The sequence below is a fragment of the Amblyomma maculatum genome, chromosome 3 (genome assembly GCF_055883805.1).
Source record: "Amblyomma maculatum isolate TAMU_Amacu chromosome 3, ASM5588380v1, whole genome shotgun sequence".
Classification (NCBI taxonomy): domain Eukaryota; kingdom Metazoa; phylum Arthropoda; class Arachnida; order Ixodida; family Ixodidae; genus Amblyomma; species Amblyomma maculatum.
Window position 1 is genome coordinate 139739478 of NC_139346.1, and position 19268 is coordinate 139758745.

Sequence of the window (19268 nt, forward strand, 5' to 3'; positions counted from 1 at the left end):
TCCCCTTGTCAGAAACGACGAGTTTGCTCGGAAGGCAGCACTTGGACGAAAAGGGATTATAATGATTATAATAGGCTACCAGTAAAGTACATTAATCTAGGTGTATTATGTAATATTTAGGGTAACAATTAGGTGCAGGGAATATGTTTCTCAAACATTCGAGCATTTCTCTAAAGCAAAATGTGTTCACTAAAACTTTTATGGATGCACAGAAGCCTTCAACAACAAAAAAAAAAGAAAAGAAATGCATATTGGCCCGGGTTTAACGCATGAAAGCGGCATCAGCCATGACGGATGATTGCAGAGGCTGGTTTTGGTGTCATTCTTTTTTTTTTTTTCATTATTAACACCACATTTACCACGTGGGATTGTTTATTGTGCAGTCCAATCCCACAACAGAGGAGCGCCTTTCGAAACGGTGGTGATTGAATCCCCCGTTCTCGAAACCAGCAGTCGAGCGCCCTTACCGTTGAGACACCGCGACAGAGGTTTAAAAAAAAAAAAGTACTCACACAACTCTATCGTGAATACAGAAGGCATAGTAGGCATAGAGTGGTCTGTTCAAACTGCATCCTGCTATATGAAGCAGTCTGCAGTGGCATATGTTTCAGTAGCTGCGGTATTCCAAACAGAAACGTGAATATGCGATTTCTGAGCATTTGCATTAACTTTTATTGACGGCAGCGACCTGTTTTGCTTTGACACGGCGGTAACGACAGTACCACTTCGTTTGAGACATTGCATGTCAAAGGATCCCAAGCGCCGAACACCGCGATGGATGATGTCCTTATCCAAGCATGACATGCTCGATACGGACAAGTATTTTCTTTTTTTAATGAAGCGTGCAAGAGGCATATAGGTAAGCAAAAGCCCACAGGAACCGCGAAGCAAACAAAAACACTCCTGTACACGCTGCACGCGCGCGTAAATCACTGCGGGCTGGCATGCGACGCGAAAACGCATCCACACTGAGTAGGTTTCGCCGCTGAGCCGCAAGGTGGCAACTCTGCTCGATCTCGAGGCCAATAGACATCCGCTCACTTGTCCTTGTTGTCATCCATGGCTTGGGCTTGCAACCTCCGACTGCTTGCTCCTTCACACCCTCGTAGGATAGTCGTGCATGGCGTGTGAGTGCCGTAGATATAAACTAGTATCCTTCAATGCTCTGACCTCACCCAGTATTACTGAGCACGAGACTGGCTTCAGCATTTTGCGCTGCCCTAGCTTAAGCATCTGTTGCGAAATTAAATATTAGCAGCCACATTCTCCTGATGTTATTCTTGCTTTAAATGGACATCAGTATACAGAACAATAGAATGATGATGGGAAATCGTATTTCCACAGATACAACACAAATGGAGTTTTAGGCCTCAGGAAAGCTTTAGATAAATATTTAACTTGATCTCAAACAGTTCAGGCCTGCCATAGTCAAGCCCCCACTTCGCTAAAAAAAGAAAAGCAAACAAACAGCAACTGCACGCTAAAATGCAAATGCATATGGATACATTGACGTCATTTGAAAGGCTACACATTTCACATTCATGCGACGCAATCGTGCGCAGCCACTGTCGCTTCCTTGATACTGTCCAGACCTGTACCTGCTCATTGTGCCTTACGTTCCCTATTCCTGTGAACTGTTTCAAAGCTTTCTCCTTGTCAGCGGCTTGTGTCACCTTCTTCCCACGCTTACAGCCACTTTTGCCCTTGCATGCAACATGCTTGATTCCATGATGTTGAAAAGGCTATAACAAGTTCCTGCATGCACATGGAAGCAAATTTGTAAATATGTTGTTAGGTACAATGCTTGGGTGTTATACTGCTACACTTGTCTGTTTATTTGTTTATCTGTTAAGTCTGGGCAAGTTCTGTTGTGTCTTTTTTTTTTTTTTTTGTCCTACTGTTATATGTGCAGAGCACTGTTATATGAGCTTGGTTTTTCCATAACCACTTCTCTTGATGTCATACGACCGAGATGCTTGGGGCATTAAACCCCATAAACCAGTTACCAACCAACCGTCTCTTGGCACTAGCCTGATTTCTTTTATTCCACAGTTTTTCAGTGGCAAGAAAGCATGCTGTCATCAGTCTCTCCTTCCTCCATTCTTTTGATCGCTATGTGGTTATTTCTTTCCCTGTATCATATCCCCTTCAGGCGCCAATTAAAGTTTTTGAAAGGAAAATTTTTTTTTTTGCACCAGGCATCTATGCAGAATTCAAATATAAAAAAATATACAAAAATATTTATATTTTGTTCGCATCCACATATGTGGACATGGCACCTCAAAGCTGCTACATGAATGAAAACAGTTTAGCATTTTCTGCATTTTCTAACTAATTATTAGGTATGAATAAATGTTTTTCTCTCAGAATACTTTGCGCTTTCAAGACTATGACACCTGCACGCAAATAAGCGTATTACGTACTGCTCTGTACGAAATAACAAAGTGCCGCGGCCACTTTAACAATTTCGGCATCAAGACACCGTGTCCACATTTGTGGACTCGAAACTTTGAAAGTCCCCTGAAGAACTTTTTCAATGTCTAAGATAACGAAATCTGGAATGTAACATCTACATTCCCTTATTGACACCTTCATTACAAGAAACAGTATTATTAGGCATTGGTTTAGAAGGAGGCATGGAATAATTAGAGCTACTGATTTGTCCTGGCGTAAAAAGCTGGGACGTTCATCTTTGCTTGCTGTTTAGAAAAACATTTCGCTGTAGCAACAAGATATGGCGCTATGTACTCGACAGGGCGGGTCCAAATCTTACGGGTGCCAAATTCAAAGGCAAAAATTCGCACTCCATGGAAAGATATAGGGAAATTTGGGTCGCGTCCACATATGTGGACCCAGCGCCTGAAGGGGATATAAGGGGGACACTCACCTATGTATAGATAAATCAGCAACCGTGCGGTACCCGCTTATTGCAACATTCTTAACAAAACATATTCACTGCAGCTTAAATGTGGTGCTGTGATTATATCATAAGCAGAACAGGCCTCTCGGCACCCCTGCTCCTGACCTGAAGCTCCGGATTCTACATGGCCTACCCTGACGTGAAGCAACTTTGCTGTTCACAAATTCTTGTTTGTGATAGGTATGGCTAATAGCCCTGCATGTGCAACCTGTGGGTCTGACGAGACTATAGGCCACATTCTTTGCGAGTGGACCACATACAATGCGGAAAGACAGTTTCTCTGCCCTGCACTAGAGTGTCTATATGGACACCCGCTGACAGAAATCAAGATTATATGCCATTGGCTGCGGCGATCGTCTGCGGTGAAGACCTCCCAGGCACTGCTCTGCTTCATGAAAACCACGGGCCTGATCGGTAGACTGTGATTTTGTTGCGATGCGACGTGATATGGCTGTGATGTGACAGTACTGACTTCATATTTCTGTAACATTCTTTTACACATCACTTTTATATCCACTTACCCCCTTCCCTCAGTGCAGAGTAGCAAACCGGTTTCTTCTTCGGTTAACCTCCCTGCCTTTCCTCCTCTTCCAACACCCCTGCCTATAGTTACACTCAGAACCTGCCTGTGCAATGAACCTAAACCTGAAGTTGCAAACCAAGATGAGGAGAAAAGCAACATAAAGTACTGCAGTTCATGGTCAAGACTTTTATAGAGACTCCAATTATAGTTTGATTCAACGGCAAGTATCCGAAGGCTGTTTGCTATGCAGCACGCACGGTGTGGTTGTTCTTGATTGCATACAGCATCCAAATTTATTAGACTGTCACCACATAGAAACGAAAGAATGCGTCATTCCAAGCATTTAGTCGAGTATCGAGCACACTGTGATACGTTCATGTTCTCCTTCTTTCCCCTGGCGGTCCGCGAATGGAATGGTTTAGCTGATGAAGTGGTTAATTGCTCATCACCAGATGGGTTCAGTTCACGGCTGGCAATTGTTCCTTGAGTACCCTATATATGTGTAGCCTGACCTCTGCACAAATATAGTGAAACATGTGTCTTCAGCGTGATTATATTGTATCATATCCTTCTTTTCCATTTCTTGTTCCACACTGCCATATAGAATTATATAAAAATTAGACGTGTGGATTGTCAGTATTCCTGTCATTTGCTGTTTCTATATTATGCCCCAAACCTGCAACAGCCTCCAAAAGGAGGCTAGCAGTATGTATGAAATAAAATAAACCAGTTTAGAAAGCTTGTGCCTTTCCTTGCTTTTTGGATGGAACACGTTCTCGGGCCATACAGAATCTGCAACTGCTATGGAGGATCTAAGGACAAGCTAGGCGCTGCCCGATCAGTTCATGTTTCATTGTCCATATATTTTATGTATATACTATGGGATACACTTTTTTTTTTTCTCACTGTGGCCAAGGCCAGACAGGAAAGGAAAGAGGACAGGCCATGGTCCTCTTGCCTTGTGGAAGGCGAGGGGACGGGAGAAAAGGGATAAATTGAAGAGAAAGTGTAAGGTCACTAGGGGTGAGTTGGCTCCTTTTCCAAGACTAGGGAACAGTGGCCTATCTTACCTTTTCTGCCTAGCCTTGGCCACACTGCCATAAGTTGTCTCCGAGTGTAATTGAAGTCGAAAATGACTATTAGTGGGATTTGTTTTTATGCCATGAAGGCCTAAATTTTTTTTCGTAGACAAACTGAATCTCCCTTTCATGCCTGGCGTCTGCCTATAAACTCGTCGAATTTGCGCCTAATTTAAGCGAAAAACGCCACCCTTCTGCGCAAATTAAATTTTTGAAATTCGCGGCCATTATCATCATTATCGTTTTTGTAGCGTCTCGCGCCATCTGTTGTGTATGTACACCAAAAAGAGAAAAAAAAAACATTCAAGATGGCTGCCTCCATGTTTTGCGCTGAGACGCATAAGTGATCGTCTTTTTTGAAGATTTCTCGTCCTGAATGCTTACCCATAACAAAGTTTCACGGTCCTCGCTAATAAATAACACGTCCCGCATCCAAGGTGCCGCTTTTTCTTGCAGGTAAGGACATAAGACGTCAAAGGGCCGCCGCACGTCCTCGCGACGGCGCGATTGTTCCCGCTATACGAGATGTTGCATTTTGTTGCGCCGGTTGTTTTGTGCTTTATGAAAGTTATATCTTTGTGCTTAGGTTCAGAAGTGTGCACCTAAGTGCCAAGGAATGGGTGACGCCGGGACTAAGGAGGTTGAATCAGGACAAAAAATGTAGGCTTTTCTCCGGCTGTCCAAACTCTATTCTGATCTGCTTACCGCTGTTTTTGCCCGAATTCCATCACTTTTAATATAATTTATTAACCTTTTTTCCTCGCCCAGCACATTGATGAGCACTGCGGCTACGTAGGGCCCATCGCACGGTATTCGAGGGAACTGCTCTTGATGGCATAGAATGCCACCACGGTAGGGAAGATTTCTCCTTTGGCTACTACTCTTGTCTGCACCCCTCGCTCTGTTGATGACATTCGAAATGGCACTGCATTTTCATTTACCTTATGGAATGAAGAACGCAAGCGGTTTAACTACTACCGAGGCACTTTTTTGTGCGACGTTTATGCTTCTGAGTGTTCTTTGCTAGAAGCTCTCCAGCACCGATGCTTGCTGCTTGTGCTAGTGGAACGGTAGTAGTAGTAGTGGCGTTCATGGTTTACATTGCTTGAAAGCAGTTTGTCTAGTGAACACTTCGCAGACTTGCAGCTTGTGTCAGCAATACGGCTATTTAATGCAGCAAAATAGAGAAATATTAATGCCATTGTCATGAGGCGAGCCCAAGCTTTTAAGAATGGAATTATCTAGTGGTTGCATAGCGTTTGACCCAACAGATGACTCCACAGGCTGAGAATATTTAGTCAGCCATTTCCTTTCCTGTCCTGTGTACGTACCCTCTCTCTATTTTGTAATGTTGGTAATTCCCTACACCTAGAATAAAGCAGCTTGTGCTCTGCCCTGTGAACCATTTAACATCTCCTATTCTAGACCTGCTCAGCACGAGTGCCAATGCTTTTATGTGGATAGTGCACCAATCAGGCCAGTAAAAGACTTTACTGCCAAATAGTGTCATAAGCTTGAGCTTATTGAAGGCACTGTGCAGCTGAAAAAAAGCCATTTAGCAATTGCCATTCCTTGCAACTTTCAGACTCCAGGGTGTTTCCGAAATGCAAATTTATTGAAGAACCCTGGCTAGTTTTGTTCAAGCTTGGTTGCGGGCTAGAGTGCATCATTTTAAATGATGCACATTAGCCAGCTGGCAAACTTGCACTGCAATAATTTACACAATGCTAACGAATTAGGAACAGCCCAACAGCTTGAGTAAGCTTGAAGCATGCAATAAAAATGAATTCCTCACAGTTAAGCAAGGTGCAAAACATTTGATTATCGGTTTTCAGATGGGCATCTTATGCACAACAGCTGTGCAGGAAACATGGATTTCATGTTTGGCGAAAGGAATTTTCGCTTTGTACACATCTTTGAATGAAGCTGAGCATTGGGCTTTTCAAAATGCATCGTTTCCTTTTTTGTATGTGCAGCTTTGTGGCCGAGCTTTACCTTAGCTTTGGAAACAGGTACCGGCTTTGTCACTGCAGCCTCCTTGCACACATCGCAGGTTGTGCACAAATGTTGCTTGTTTGCAGGGCAAAATCTTGTAGAAAATGTTTCTGCACCTGAACTTATGCCTACAGGTACACCAGCTGGGAAAACTTTTCATGTCGTGGATCTGTTTTCAGCCATGTTCACTTGCACCCTGCTGCGGTGGCTCAGTGATAAGAGAGCTTGATTGCTGATCCCAAGGATACAGGTTTACTCTCAGCTGCGGTGGCAGCTGATGGAGGCGAAATGCAAGGCGGCTTTGTACTTTGCGATGTCAGTGCACATAAAAATCCCAGGTGGTCAGAATTTTCTGGAGCTGTCCACTACAGCATCCCTCATAGCCAATAGACATTAAACCCCATAAACCGAACAGAACACTTGTCAACTGTAAACTTCCATGAGGAGGAAACAATCTACGCAGCTCAAAAGCAGGCCCTGTGGCTGCAGACAGTTCACCAAAATGTACATGCGAAATTAATTGCAAAATAAAGTACAATCCCTTTGTGCACATTACATAAGGCAATGCAATCCAAGGCAAGCACAGATGGTGGAGGTAGGTGCAGCGTATGTCTAGTTATCAAACGGCAGTATTTCTGTGCATATCAGCAAAGTATATGGGGTTTTATTTTCAGGCTGTAGGAGGGCCACAATTTTAGCCTCTTGGGAACCTTTATTGTGTACTACTAACACTGCTGCATATAATACGGGCATTTTCGCATATTGCCTCTATTGAAGCAGCATCACTTTTCTATGTAAAAGTGAATATTCTAGTGTAATAATCATTGTAAAAAAGTTGAAAATCTTTCAGACGACTGTGTAGAAACTTGACTAACTACACATAAATTTCCTCATCCACAAAACCATATGCTGGCTTAGTCCTTTATTTCAGAGCTTCATTTGTCATTGGCAATTTTGCCAGTATTGCCAGTGACAAGTGGCACTTGTCCAAAGTGCTCTTACATTGCTTGCACTGCCAATGAAAAAGTAATAGATTTGGTAAATACATTGATTGCATTTTCAACTCTACAGAGCCATAGTTATCCATGGAAACAAAATGAGCATTTCAGTCTTTAGCACACATTTTTGGCATGACAAAAGTCATTTTATGATAGCGCCACACACAAAGAGTGCCGGTGGCGGTGATGCCTCAACAAAAAAGAACTCTTTCAGAGTAGTTCAGACAGCAGCTTCACTGACAATCTAGAATTTGTACCTGACAGTTACTCTCACCTCGTTTGCGATGTGCATACACTGGTAAAAAAAACAAAAAAAGATGGCGAAGTGACAGCATACTTTAATAATGAAGGAAACTTTTTAGAATTAGAATGGTATAAAAAACATTACAACTAAACCTGGCGATGTTAGTATGTTTTTCGGGAGTTGATTTGGCGGTTACATGGTTAACGTCGCAAGGAGTTGTACTTTGGGGAAACGACCGGAAGCATTAGTTCTACACATTGAAAACGTTTGTCAGTGACCTTTCTAGTCATTTCCTACCCCCTTTAAAGCGCTCCTGAAAAGCTAAGCCATCCAGTAGGTAGCTGAAGAACTAATCTCTCAGTTTCGTTATCTATTTCCTTTTTTTTCACTATGTGATGGGATTTTAAACCATCCCGGAGCCGGGTCAGGCAACTCGCGTGCATTGTTTACAACATGGCGGCAGTGCCCCGTGGAAACGGCGTTTCTTCCAAGTCTCATGCATCTAAGGGCAAGTTTACGGCTGGTTATAGGAGCAGTACTCCAAAGGACAGCTTCAGCTCGTCAGACTTTAGCACGCAGCATATTGCGTCAAATCAACCCTGAACTCCAGTAGGCATCTGCCGATAAGTTTTGCGGCTGCTGAGCACCATTAATGACAAGGACAAAACAGAGACTGACAACATGAAAGCTAAGATATCCTATGAATCCTGAAGGTCACAGTTCTTATCTGGAGGCCGTCAAAGTCCTTCAGGAGCCAGTACTTGCTGATGGCCGCACAGAGAGTAGCATCTCACGTTAGGCAACCACTGCGTGTAAACCTCGATATTGCTTTTCCAGTCGGCGCTATTTTCACTATGGGTTGAATTCTTTCGCTTAACTTGAAAAATTCTGAACATAATTTGCTATCTACTGATGTCAACCTCGATATTGCTTTTCCCGTTGGTGCTATTTTCACTATGGGTTGAATTCTTTCACTTAACTTGAAAAATTCTGAACATAATTTGCTATCTACTGATATCATGCACAGATTCTTGCTGCCGAAAAAGCATATTTCAACTTTTTCTCTGCGTGTACCTTGGGCAAAAAAAAACATTAATATCTTTATAACTTTTTCTTTTTAGCTGTAAAAAATTTTGAACACCTGGGGGTTCTTTCACTTGCACTGACACCATCGGACAGTACAGAAGGACAGAAAAGACATGACTGAAAAGGGTTGACTTGACACTTAACGGAGCTAAAGAAAAGCAAGGCTAGGTATGACTGACTATAAAAGCTCCACAGTTCATCTCGTCAGCCCAATCCAACATACAAGGTTGTCACCATCATGGAACATCACACAGTACACTAGCAGCTTGCTTCTCACCTCCATCAAAAAGTGGCCCTTACGCCGGGGACCCTCGTATCCCCATATCCCGTATCCTCGAGATCAGCAGTCGAGCCCTTAACCGCAGAGCAGCTGCAGCACAGCTTGGCGAAGGTTTGAATCCACGTCTTTTGGCTCAGCAGTCAAGTGCCCCTGCAGCGGAGGTATGTAGCTTTATTTGACTGAAATAAATGAAGCTCATTCAGATGGACAAACAGAGATCAGGAAGTATGAAAAGCAGCGAGTGTACGAAAGCAACGGATGGCTCTCCCAAAAAACTAAAACCAGCGTACCAAACTTAACAGCAGTTTCAAACAAAATGACCTTGAATTGTGAACCGAACTGGCATGTTCCAACATGAGTTGAAAGTATGCAACCGCACAAACATGGCAATGCAACTCTTCTCGTTTTTCCGATACCCATTGTCAGTAGCAATGCGATATCAACCTTGGACAGAAAGCATGTGCCTTTGCAATGTTTGACATGTGACAGTGTTGCTGGTTATAAATCAAGAATGACAGGTGCCCATCAAAGGAAGCCCTTTAGTTAAAAGCATTGACAGGTTTTCATGATGACGTGGATAATCCCATTGGACCTGCTAGCATGATACTGCAGGATCACGCCACTGCTGGACATGAAAGAGGATTCACCGCGGCTTCACTGGCAAAAACACGGAGTCATGAAATGAAAGTCAGCCAACTCAATTATCTGAAGGGACCCTTTTGAGAGGCATCTATCGTTCTTGAGTTGTATATAACTGTTGATATGTAGCGGGCCCCATTAGGCAACCTTCACTAAAATAAACGTAGACTACGTATGTTCCTAGAAAGGTTTAGTCCATCACTGCATTCTCATTTTTCTGCGACTGCGTTTCGTTTTCAGTTACTAACATCCTGGTGAGTTCGAAACGGCCTGTAAAACACGGCAACAATTCCAAATCTTGCCATGTGCCCAAAGTTGTCAGAGAAACACTGCCTAATGTGTTCAGAACTGTTGTCCTGCAAGCTGTTGCAAGTAAAAAGAAGAAAACACTTGAGCTGCGTGCTGTAGACTGTGAAAGCAGCTGCCAATGAAGGGCACAGGCCATCTCAGCTCTACAGCTGCACATACCTAGATCTGTTCCAAATCTCGTAGTTGCATGCGCCGTCATGGCCAGAGCACTCAACTCAGATGTTTTTAAGCTACTACTAAAACCACTCCACACTTTCCAGCAAAGGTGTTGGCCTTTTGGGAAATCCCTGCAGAACCAGGAAAGTCCAAAAATATATATATACGCACTCTTTAACAAATGTGCAAAGAACATCAAATCATGTTGCTGCAATGCGTCAAGTCATAGGGCCAGCGCTCAGCACCAGAAGTCGCAGCAAAGCAGGACAGTGACTTGAAGTGAGCTGACAACTTCCCACAACAGATTGGCACAATTAAGTATGAATATCACAAATTCAATTTAGCTGAGAGAACACATGAAGCCAAGCGCACTTCATCACCACTACGATTTGTATAACTGACGTTCCTCACCTTTTGTGAAAATGAGCAACGACATTGCGAAGAACCACAATCCAGCTGCATTTCGACAGCACACTACTCGGGATGATGTCAGCATCATTTGATTCGCACTGAACAACCAAAGGAGCACAGTGCAATTACAACTTTTCTCTGTGAGCATAGCTGGACAGACTAGTAGCCAAAATGCAACATAGCACAACTTTAAGACAGGTCAAAGATAGACGTCGTTTCGGTCCTTGTGTTCTGCTGTGTTGCATTTTTTTAGTTTTCTTCTTCCCTCGGGGGCTATTTAGCTTCATAATTTGTGCACACAAATTTACATAGATGGCCAAGAACATGACGAACGAGGTCAGAAATAAAAACTCGCATGAACATAACCGCCACGCAGGAAACCACGCCGCTGCTATTGCTGCTGACATGTACGTGTTTCTACATAAAGGAAGGAAATGACTTTTCTCCGCCATGTTTTCTTCTTCCTTTGTTGAACTTCTGAACAAATTAACTGTTTTGCTCAAGAGAAGAAGAGAGAAACTGTCCGTTGGTGATGATGAAGAGTAGTTGTGCCTTCATGCATAGTGCCCACATGGGAGCATCACGAGTCAAAGCCCTTAAGGGGTGAATATTTCTTTTCCAACCGGTGTTAACTGCCTCAGAGCATAAAATGTGCTTGCTACAGTACATAAATGGAGGACAACTTGAGCTCTGCCTTTAAGCGTACAACGAGAGTGCAAGACAATAAATGAAAGGCAAAACGGTATGACACCACCCTTAATGTAGGGTTTAGAGGGGTAGGGATACCAAATATTTTAGTTGCACTTTTATGTTGTAAATAGTGTGTAGCCATTCTGTAAGCACACAACACCGTGTTATTTGGGATATCATTATAATGTGTACTGCATTGATTGATGCAGGACAGAAAAAAAGAATCCAACATAAACACAAGCTGCAGCCTGAACTAACACGCACTTTTGTTTCCCCACATGTGGCAGAAAAAGTGTGTCTTAGTTCAGGCTAATAATGTTTGCCATAATATATAAGACCTGCCACTAAGCAGCTGTCCTGTGTATCTTTTGCCTAGTTGATTTCCTTGTATAACACATTAAATACATCAGAATGCAGAACTAATTGGTTCTCATTACTGCCTTGCTTTTATAAAACATAGAGTTGTGCAAAAAAAAAAAAAGTTTTTTGCTTTGTTGAATGGATTAATCAGTATTCCCTACAACAGCTGTGTCACCACAAAGAACCTCCTTACAATTCATAACTCAGGCGCATGCAGAAGATAAGGTATGTCACCAGCTGGCGGTCAGATAAATGATATGTAATGTACAAATTTCCATTTTCCCTTCTCGTAAGGCCACTGATACGGCACAAGCACTTTTCTCTCAGCAAAGCTCTGAAAAGTTATGAGTAAAGGCCCTCCATGTGTTCCACAAAGAAGCAATGAATTTGGTTAGTTATAAAGGAACATAGACTGTCTATGGTTCATGCAGCTAATTCCAATTCCAAGGATTTCTTAGAACTGCAATCTGAGCCCCACTGATTAAATGATAAAACTTTAGCTAGAGACCTACTGAACATTGACATAATTCAAGTAGATTTGTTTGGAATCACTGAAGCTGGAATTCTGCACCTATAGCCAGTGGCATCGCTAGGGTCCCCCACAGCAAAACATCACATCGAACGCCCCTTTCCGAAAAAGGCAGAAATGCTAGCACGTGTATGTTTCAAGGAAATGCACTGAGCAAGTGGCTTAAGACAGATGATTGCCCATTATGAGGCCTTAAGAACAAAGGGGCCTCATGAACTAAGAATGTGTAAATGCTGAGCGTGTGCAATCACCGCAGCCGTACACGGACGTGAAGTGGTAAATGCTACAATGACTACAACTGAGTAGCAATGCTATTTTGCATACATACTTAGAGACTATCAAAAATAATCAGCGAAGGAAACATGAAAAACGGTATAGAAGCGTCTTCCTGTGTCCTCCTTGTATTAGTGCTTCTTTCGCTGGTTACACGAATTTAGCGCAAGAAATAAGTTTCTAACGTGCAATGAACACTTGTACTTACTTATGCCTGTAATAACGACCCAGTGTACAGGAATGGAAGACACAAACGATGTCAGACTTTTCAATTCTCCTTTTAAAGCACCTGGCAATGCGAAGGGTGCCCTCCTCCTCATTGTTTTTTTTTTTTTTTTTTTAGTCAGCACGTAGTGATCAGACTTGCCATTCCACAGAGCAATAGGCATTCCGTGCCTTTTGGAGTTTTGAAAGTTTGAGGTGGATGTGAGACTGTGCTGAGGAACGGGAAAGGCTCAGGAGATAAATGAACAAGACAAAAGACTGCTGGAGAGATACTGCCAGCGGTCCTCACTTGGGAAAGGAGAGTAAACTGCACATACATAAAAACAGGTGATGTAGTGGCGCGGCCGCCACCGGGGTTTCGTCTAACACGTTCCCGCGCTGTGGTTTCCGATGGGTATCTGTTTAATGCTGGTGTTTCCAGGGTACAGGAATGTACACAGGTCCAATCCTAGGTTAAAATGGCTTGGAGTCTCTGGCATAAACTAAGGTATGTGTTTTCAAGCACTCCTCCCCACAGAATAATTCGTTCTACGAGAAGATCACACTTGCCAGTCAGTGTCTCAATGGCACCATTGAGGGCCTTTTCTCATCTCTACACAATAATTCATTTAGCTCCCAGCCCCTTCCTCCCTCTCACTGCCCAGCTACACAACCCCAGTGCTGCACCCTCCGCACTCTATTTGCGACGGTGCTGCCTATAGCAGTGAAAAGGGGAACAGTAACTAAAAAACAACAGTTTAAAATTTCAAAATGAATACTCGAAGTATTTAAACCCAGATGATAAAACACCAATAAGCAGCCACAAACAAAAATCTTAGCAAACAGAGTAGTCACACATTAACTTCAAAAATACCACATGCTACATGTTCACTGAATCATATTACAGCAGAGTAGAATGCAAAACCTCCTCTATAGCACTCTGTACGACTCCTCCATGCTTCAATGCTGTTATTTATTGAGCTAATCTTTGGGAATAGTAGTTAACCTGTTTTAAACGTTGCTTTGTAGTTATTACACAGTATAAACATAAAATTTCTTATGCAAGGCTGCAACAAAAACAAAGTGAATTTCAGAACAAGCCCCAATATGACAGAGAGCGGATAAAACATTTGTTATATGGCTGCATAGACACATGCGAACCAAAAATAAAAAGAAACTCAACTTTGTAAATTTCGGTAAGCAAAACAAGCCATGCGCTAATTATGCACCTAAACATTTAGGCATGCAAAAAGCCATGAAAGACGGACCATGGTCTAACTTACTATCATGCAGAAAGGCTTCCAGGATGTTTAAACTGTAACTGAAACTGACATTTATTAGTCAGTGACCAGAGCACTTTAGTACAGGCGAAAGTCTGACTGATATAATGGAAGGAGTAATGCTGAGCTGAAGTGATCATCCCCAGACAAGCAGCCTGTACGTCTAGATTCCTTCGTCTGTGTCCTGAGACTTCTGTGTATAGTAGATGCATGTCCGGTTGCACTCACTCTTTGATGAGCCACAAGATATGCATGTAAGCAACTTGCAACAAGATGCCTGGCGCTCGCTTAATAAAACTGAAACATGCAGAAACAAGTTCTGCGCACTTGCTCTCCGATCCTCTAAAACTGGGGAAGCAGAAAATGTTTTTCTTTTATAAAAGCTGCAAAAGCCTGAATCTGTGTATTTACTCACAAGAAAGGCACTGCAGGAGTTGAGAAAAGCCCTACCATCTCTGACTCCAACAAGTTTTCTGGCTGTAACATTTTTTTCCCAATCTCCTGCGAAAAAAGAAACATGTCTGAAGATAAGGGATAGAAATCACGCATGTAAAAAAGACCATGTAAGTTAGCCAAAAATGCTTCCACGATAGAATAGGCTGTTTGCTAGGTACAAGCTCATGACTCCAGCAAGAAGGAATAATGAGGATTTGGTTTCTTTTGTGCGATTTAATATCCCAAATCGACTGAGGCTATGAGAGATGCCGTAGAGGAGGGCTCCGGAAATTTCGACCACCTTGGGTTCTTTAACGTGCACTGACAACGCACGGCACACTGGCGTCTTGCTTTTCGCCTCCATCAAAAAGCGTCCGCAATGGCCGGGATTTGAACCCGCATCCTCGGGCCCGGCAGTCGAGCGCCATAACCCCTGCACCACCACGGCGGGGCAGAAGAATATGTAAAAATTTTGATAAATGCATTGTCTTCGGTGCTAGACGACACGCTGCTGTCTCTGAAGTGTTGGCACCATGATGAGACATGCTTAAGCAAAGCTACGACCATCACTTAACAAGTAGGCAAGTAAAACAGCAGTGACGAGATCGCCATGGAAAGAAATCGACGGTGCTATCTAAGGCTACAGTCACAGTAAAAGGCGCAAGACCTCCTCGTTGCTCTTTGCATTCATTTCTGCGCAAATTTTAAGAACGACGAAATTTCCGCATTACTTAGCTCACATCGTACAAAAGCGCAAAGCAAGTGGAAGAACCAGCTTCTTACCTTGTCTTGCTGCTGGCTTCAGATGTGTCAGAGACCATCAGAACAGGCGTATTTTGCTTAAGAGTACTGCTGCCCACTAAGCGCAATGTAGATGACAAAACCGAGACGAACACGAGCGTCAGTGCACCAAGCAACAAGTAAAACAAAGGAAAAGCGAGCGCACGCTTTGCGTAGCCACTGCACTAACTGCACTTTGCGCACGCCGGACAAAACGACTTCGCCTTTTGGCTTCGCCTGGCTCGATTCGGCTGGTTTGCCGCGGCTTATATCGACGCCAGCTTGCGCCGCCCGCGAAATTTCTGTCTGTCGGCTGCCGCCAGGAATATCCTTAAAAAGCTACCGTCCAGTCCCTGGTAGGACGATAGAACTGGTACGGGTTCCGGCTCACTCGGGCAATCACTGGAACGAGAAGGCTCATGAATCTGCCCGAGGTTTCGTCAGCCGGATAGCCGGGCGGTGAGTACCTCGTTTTCCGCGGGCGCGATGGAGGGCTTGCTCTCGTCCATGATATAACTCTCCATTTCAGCCTGGGAAGGCGCATTTTTCCTCCCCCACATAATTCATTAAGCAAGGCCTAAGAGATACTCTCTGTGAAGGGTGGTTCTTCCTGGCCCTACTGGGCTGGGACGGTAGGTCAACGCCGCTTGCGGCGGGGGCTAGCCAGCCATTTTTATCTCTTGTAGGCCGTCATTGCACCCGCCACCGCTTAGGTGGTGGACGACAGCTCTTGCGGCGCGCATCTTTCTCTTCTTCTTTTTCTTTCTTCTCTACTCTCTCTCTTCTGTCCGCACAAGGCAGCGGAGGTGGCTCAGCTACAGAGCCAGTAGCAGGCCCGTGCGTATACTTTTCCTTCTTCCTACAGCGCCATAACAACAACAAGAGATATATTCTGGCGTCAGCTACAAACCCGCTCCTTCCCCTGCCCCAGAGTATGCTCAATATTCAAAGAGCAGGTTGACCCTAAATGCAAAGAGTGTGGCGTCGACGCCACTTCAGACCACATTGCGTGGGGGTGCGCGGCCTATGCGCCACCCGCCGATTAGGGAGAGAGAGAGAGAGAGAAAAAAAACTTTAATTGTTTAACGGAATAACGTGGGTGGCTTCCTCAGTCCAGGATACCATTGGCCTGGGCTGTCTCCCGGGCCCTGGTGAGCAGGCTGCGCTGCTGAGAGACCCTCCCACTCCGCTTGGCTGAGCGCTCGAGCTTTATATTCTCTATTTGCTCTTTGCAGTTCCATATCATGTGAAGGATGTCCGAGACTTCACCGCATGCAGTGCATGTGTTATTTTTAAAATTTTCGGGCCAGATTTTGTGGTACTCTAGGTTAGGGAATGTCCTATCCTGTATACGTTCCTCCAGGTTACTGCCTCCTGTCTGCTGAGATCTTTGTGCGGTTCTGCGTATCGTTTTCCTTCTAATATGAAGTACTGTATAGTTCCGCGTATGTGAGAGGGGTTGAAGGCTCTGGGGCAGCTGACGCAGCTAGGTGCCCGGAAAGTATGCCCTCGGGCTGTCCTGTATGTCGGCAGCCTCGTTGCCGTCGATTCGTGCACATGATTGTGTGCTTCATGTTGCCCACGTCTTCTTTTCCTGCTCCATTATTCAGTGTGCCTGTTTGCATACGCGCCCCAGGAGGAAGGCACGACAGGCCTTTTGGGAATCGCTCAGTATTATGTGTTTTCTACCTTGGCTGCTGGCGTGTTGTTTAACTGCAAGGGCGATTGCAACTTCCTCTGCATTTTCTTTGTATAGTTATTGGTCTTGATGGATGAGCTGGTCATATCAGATTCTTCCGGTGTGGTCAACTGTGGTGGCTACCGCAGCTTTTCTTCCCACTTCCCAGATATGGACTGCTGTCTGCATAGAGTATATGTCGCTATTGTTTCTGACGACATTGTTTTGTATGTGGCGACTTTCGCTGTTGTGTAAGCTAGGGGGTCCATGTTTTTGGGAATTGGAAGGGCCTGGTATTCAGCTCTGCTTTCTGGAGTTAGTGTTTCTCTTGGGTGGTTATAGTTTTCTCGTCGATGGGGATCGTCCCATATGATGTTCAGTAGGTCTACCAGTCCGACTTCCGACTTTGTTCTAGTCTGCATTCTTAGCAGACTAGGATTGCTTCTTTGTGTTGTTCGTAGGTGGCCGAGATGCCCATTGCCATAAAAGCCTCATTGGACGCATGACAATTGGTAATCCGAGTGCTAAAGCTTTCCGAAACTGTGCATCAGTTGCTGTGATTCATCGCCGTTACTATTCTGATTGGGTCCTCGATCCTTTAAAGGCCCACTGTCCACCCTCCGGTCGAAAATATTTTCTTCCCCGGTGACTGTGAGAATTCGCCCCTGGAACGCAAGGCCGCAAAATGTTTTTGAAAAGAGTAACTAATAACGCATTTACAGCCACCGCAATCACCCGATTCTATCCTGCCTCTCTCCTTCCGTTCCCTCGCAAAGGTTTTTCACTCTCCTGCCCGAGGTCGTCTAGCCTCCGCAATACAAATTCCCCGTCCTCCTCCGCGTTTGGCGGGAGGTGGGGCGTGGCTCTCCGCGAGCGCGAAAAAAAAAAACGGTCGAGGGAGCGCGCGCCGCTGGATTCAGTCTGGCCGTGGCGAGGGAAAAGCGCGCTGCGAGCGGTAGACACCCATCCTTCTCCCGTCAATCAGCGAGACGGACCAATGGACGTCGTTCACGGTACGTACGTCATTATCGGGGCCCGTCGGGCCAGCGCAGGAAGCGGTGAAGCTGGCTTCTCAAAGGAGAGCATGAGAGAGCTTTGAATTGTATTTTCAATGCTTTGCGGCGCGTGTGTCGGTGTAGAATTTTGCACAGACTATCTCCGATACCTGATTGAAACACTGGGCTCCTTTGCCTAAAAGGGCCTTCCCTGGACAGTGGCCCTTTAAGCCTCCGTTTTCCTGTTTGCTATTCTTCGGATCATGCCGCAGACCTGACTGGTTGCCCGGGTCAATATAATTGTGTGCGTTCTTTCTATGTAGCGACATACTATAGTATCCTCAAGGTTTTTACTTCTCTTGTTTCTTGGTTTTGAAGCCGGATTTGAATCATCTCTCCCTTGAAGTTTTTCTTATGGATTATTCTAATGAACTCGGTTTTTTCAGGGGCGCATTGCATGCCGTTTCTTCTTGCAATTTCTTCAGTGTTATCCAGGGCTCTAATTTGCAATTTTTCTTCCTTTTCTCCCGTCGTCGCACACCGTAATGATCGTCAGCGTAGAGTGTGTGATGAATTCCAGGTATGCTTTCCAATTTCCTCGCTATCGGCACCATGGCGAGATTAAAGAGAAGGGGCGAGATGATATATATGATCCCTGCGGGGTTCCTTACCCGGCAGTTGCTCTTTCGTTGTCCTGATACCGCCGACACTTATCATTGCTGTCCGGATGCTGAGAAAGTACCGGACATAATTGTACGTTCTCTCCCCGCACCCGGCTTCCGATATGCTATCGAGAATTGCTTTGTGGCTGATGTCAAAGGCACCTTTTAGGTCCACCGCGAGAAGGATACCTTCGCTTTTGGCTGATATTCTGTCCAAGATGTCGTGCTTGGTTTGCAGCATCACGTCCTGTGTTGACAGATTCTTCCTGAAGCCGAACATCGAGTATTTGGCAGTAGTTTTTCGTCTTCCAGGTAGTCTGTGAGACGGCTATTGATTCTTTCGAGCCATTTTCCTATGCAAGATGTAAGCGGCGGAGATAGAGCGTACGTTGTCCAGGCCTATATACTTCTTCCCAGGTTTGGGAATAGTTATAATTTTCGCATGTTTCCATTCTTTCGGTAGAATTCCGCTAGACCAGATTTGATTGAAGAACTTCGTTATTTCCTCCATTTTCCGCTCGCTAAGACTTCTAATGACTGCGTTGCTGACTTTGTCTCTGCCGGGTGCAGTGTTTTTGACGAGGAATATGGCTGCTGCATATATACTTCCGCTGCTGTAATGTCCGCGTCCAGCTTTGGGTTGGGTGTTCCTGCGTCTCGTCTTTTATAGGGCGCGGCTGTTTCTCCTCATAGACGACCTTTTTTTTCTCTTTTGTCTTAGTTTCTCTGGCGGTATCTGTTC

General features: G+C 44.5%; 1 protein-coding gene across 6 annotated transcripts in view; it reads right to left on the reverse strand.

Moving 5' to 3' along the window:
• Positions 1-15429, reverse strand: part of LOC146196195 (uncharacterized) — a 35150-nt gene extending 19721 nt beyond the window's left edge. For 2 of the 6 annotated variants that reach the window (XR_014706092.1, XR_014706093.1), the window contains exons 1-3: positions 15195-15427; positions 14392-14477; positions 9123-9275 (exon numbers count right to left, since the gene is read on the reverse strand). Coding sequence is in view for 1 of the 6 variants with exons in the window: in XM_084598111.1 (XP_084454237.1) it covers positions 9123-9128 (6 nt within the window). In the remaining 5 variants the exon portion in view is untranslated. Of the gene's footprint in view, positions 1-9122; positions 9276-14391; positions 14478-15194 lie in introns of all 6 variants that reach the window. The other 4 variants (XM_084598112.1, XM_084598110.1, XM_084598111.1 and 1 more) reach the window with 3 other exon arrangements.
• Positions 15430-19268: the final 3839 nt, after the last annotated feature.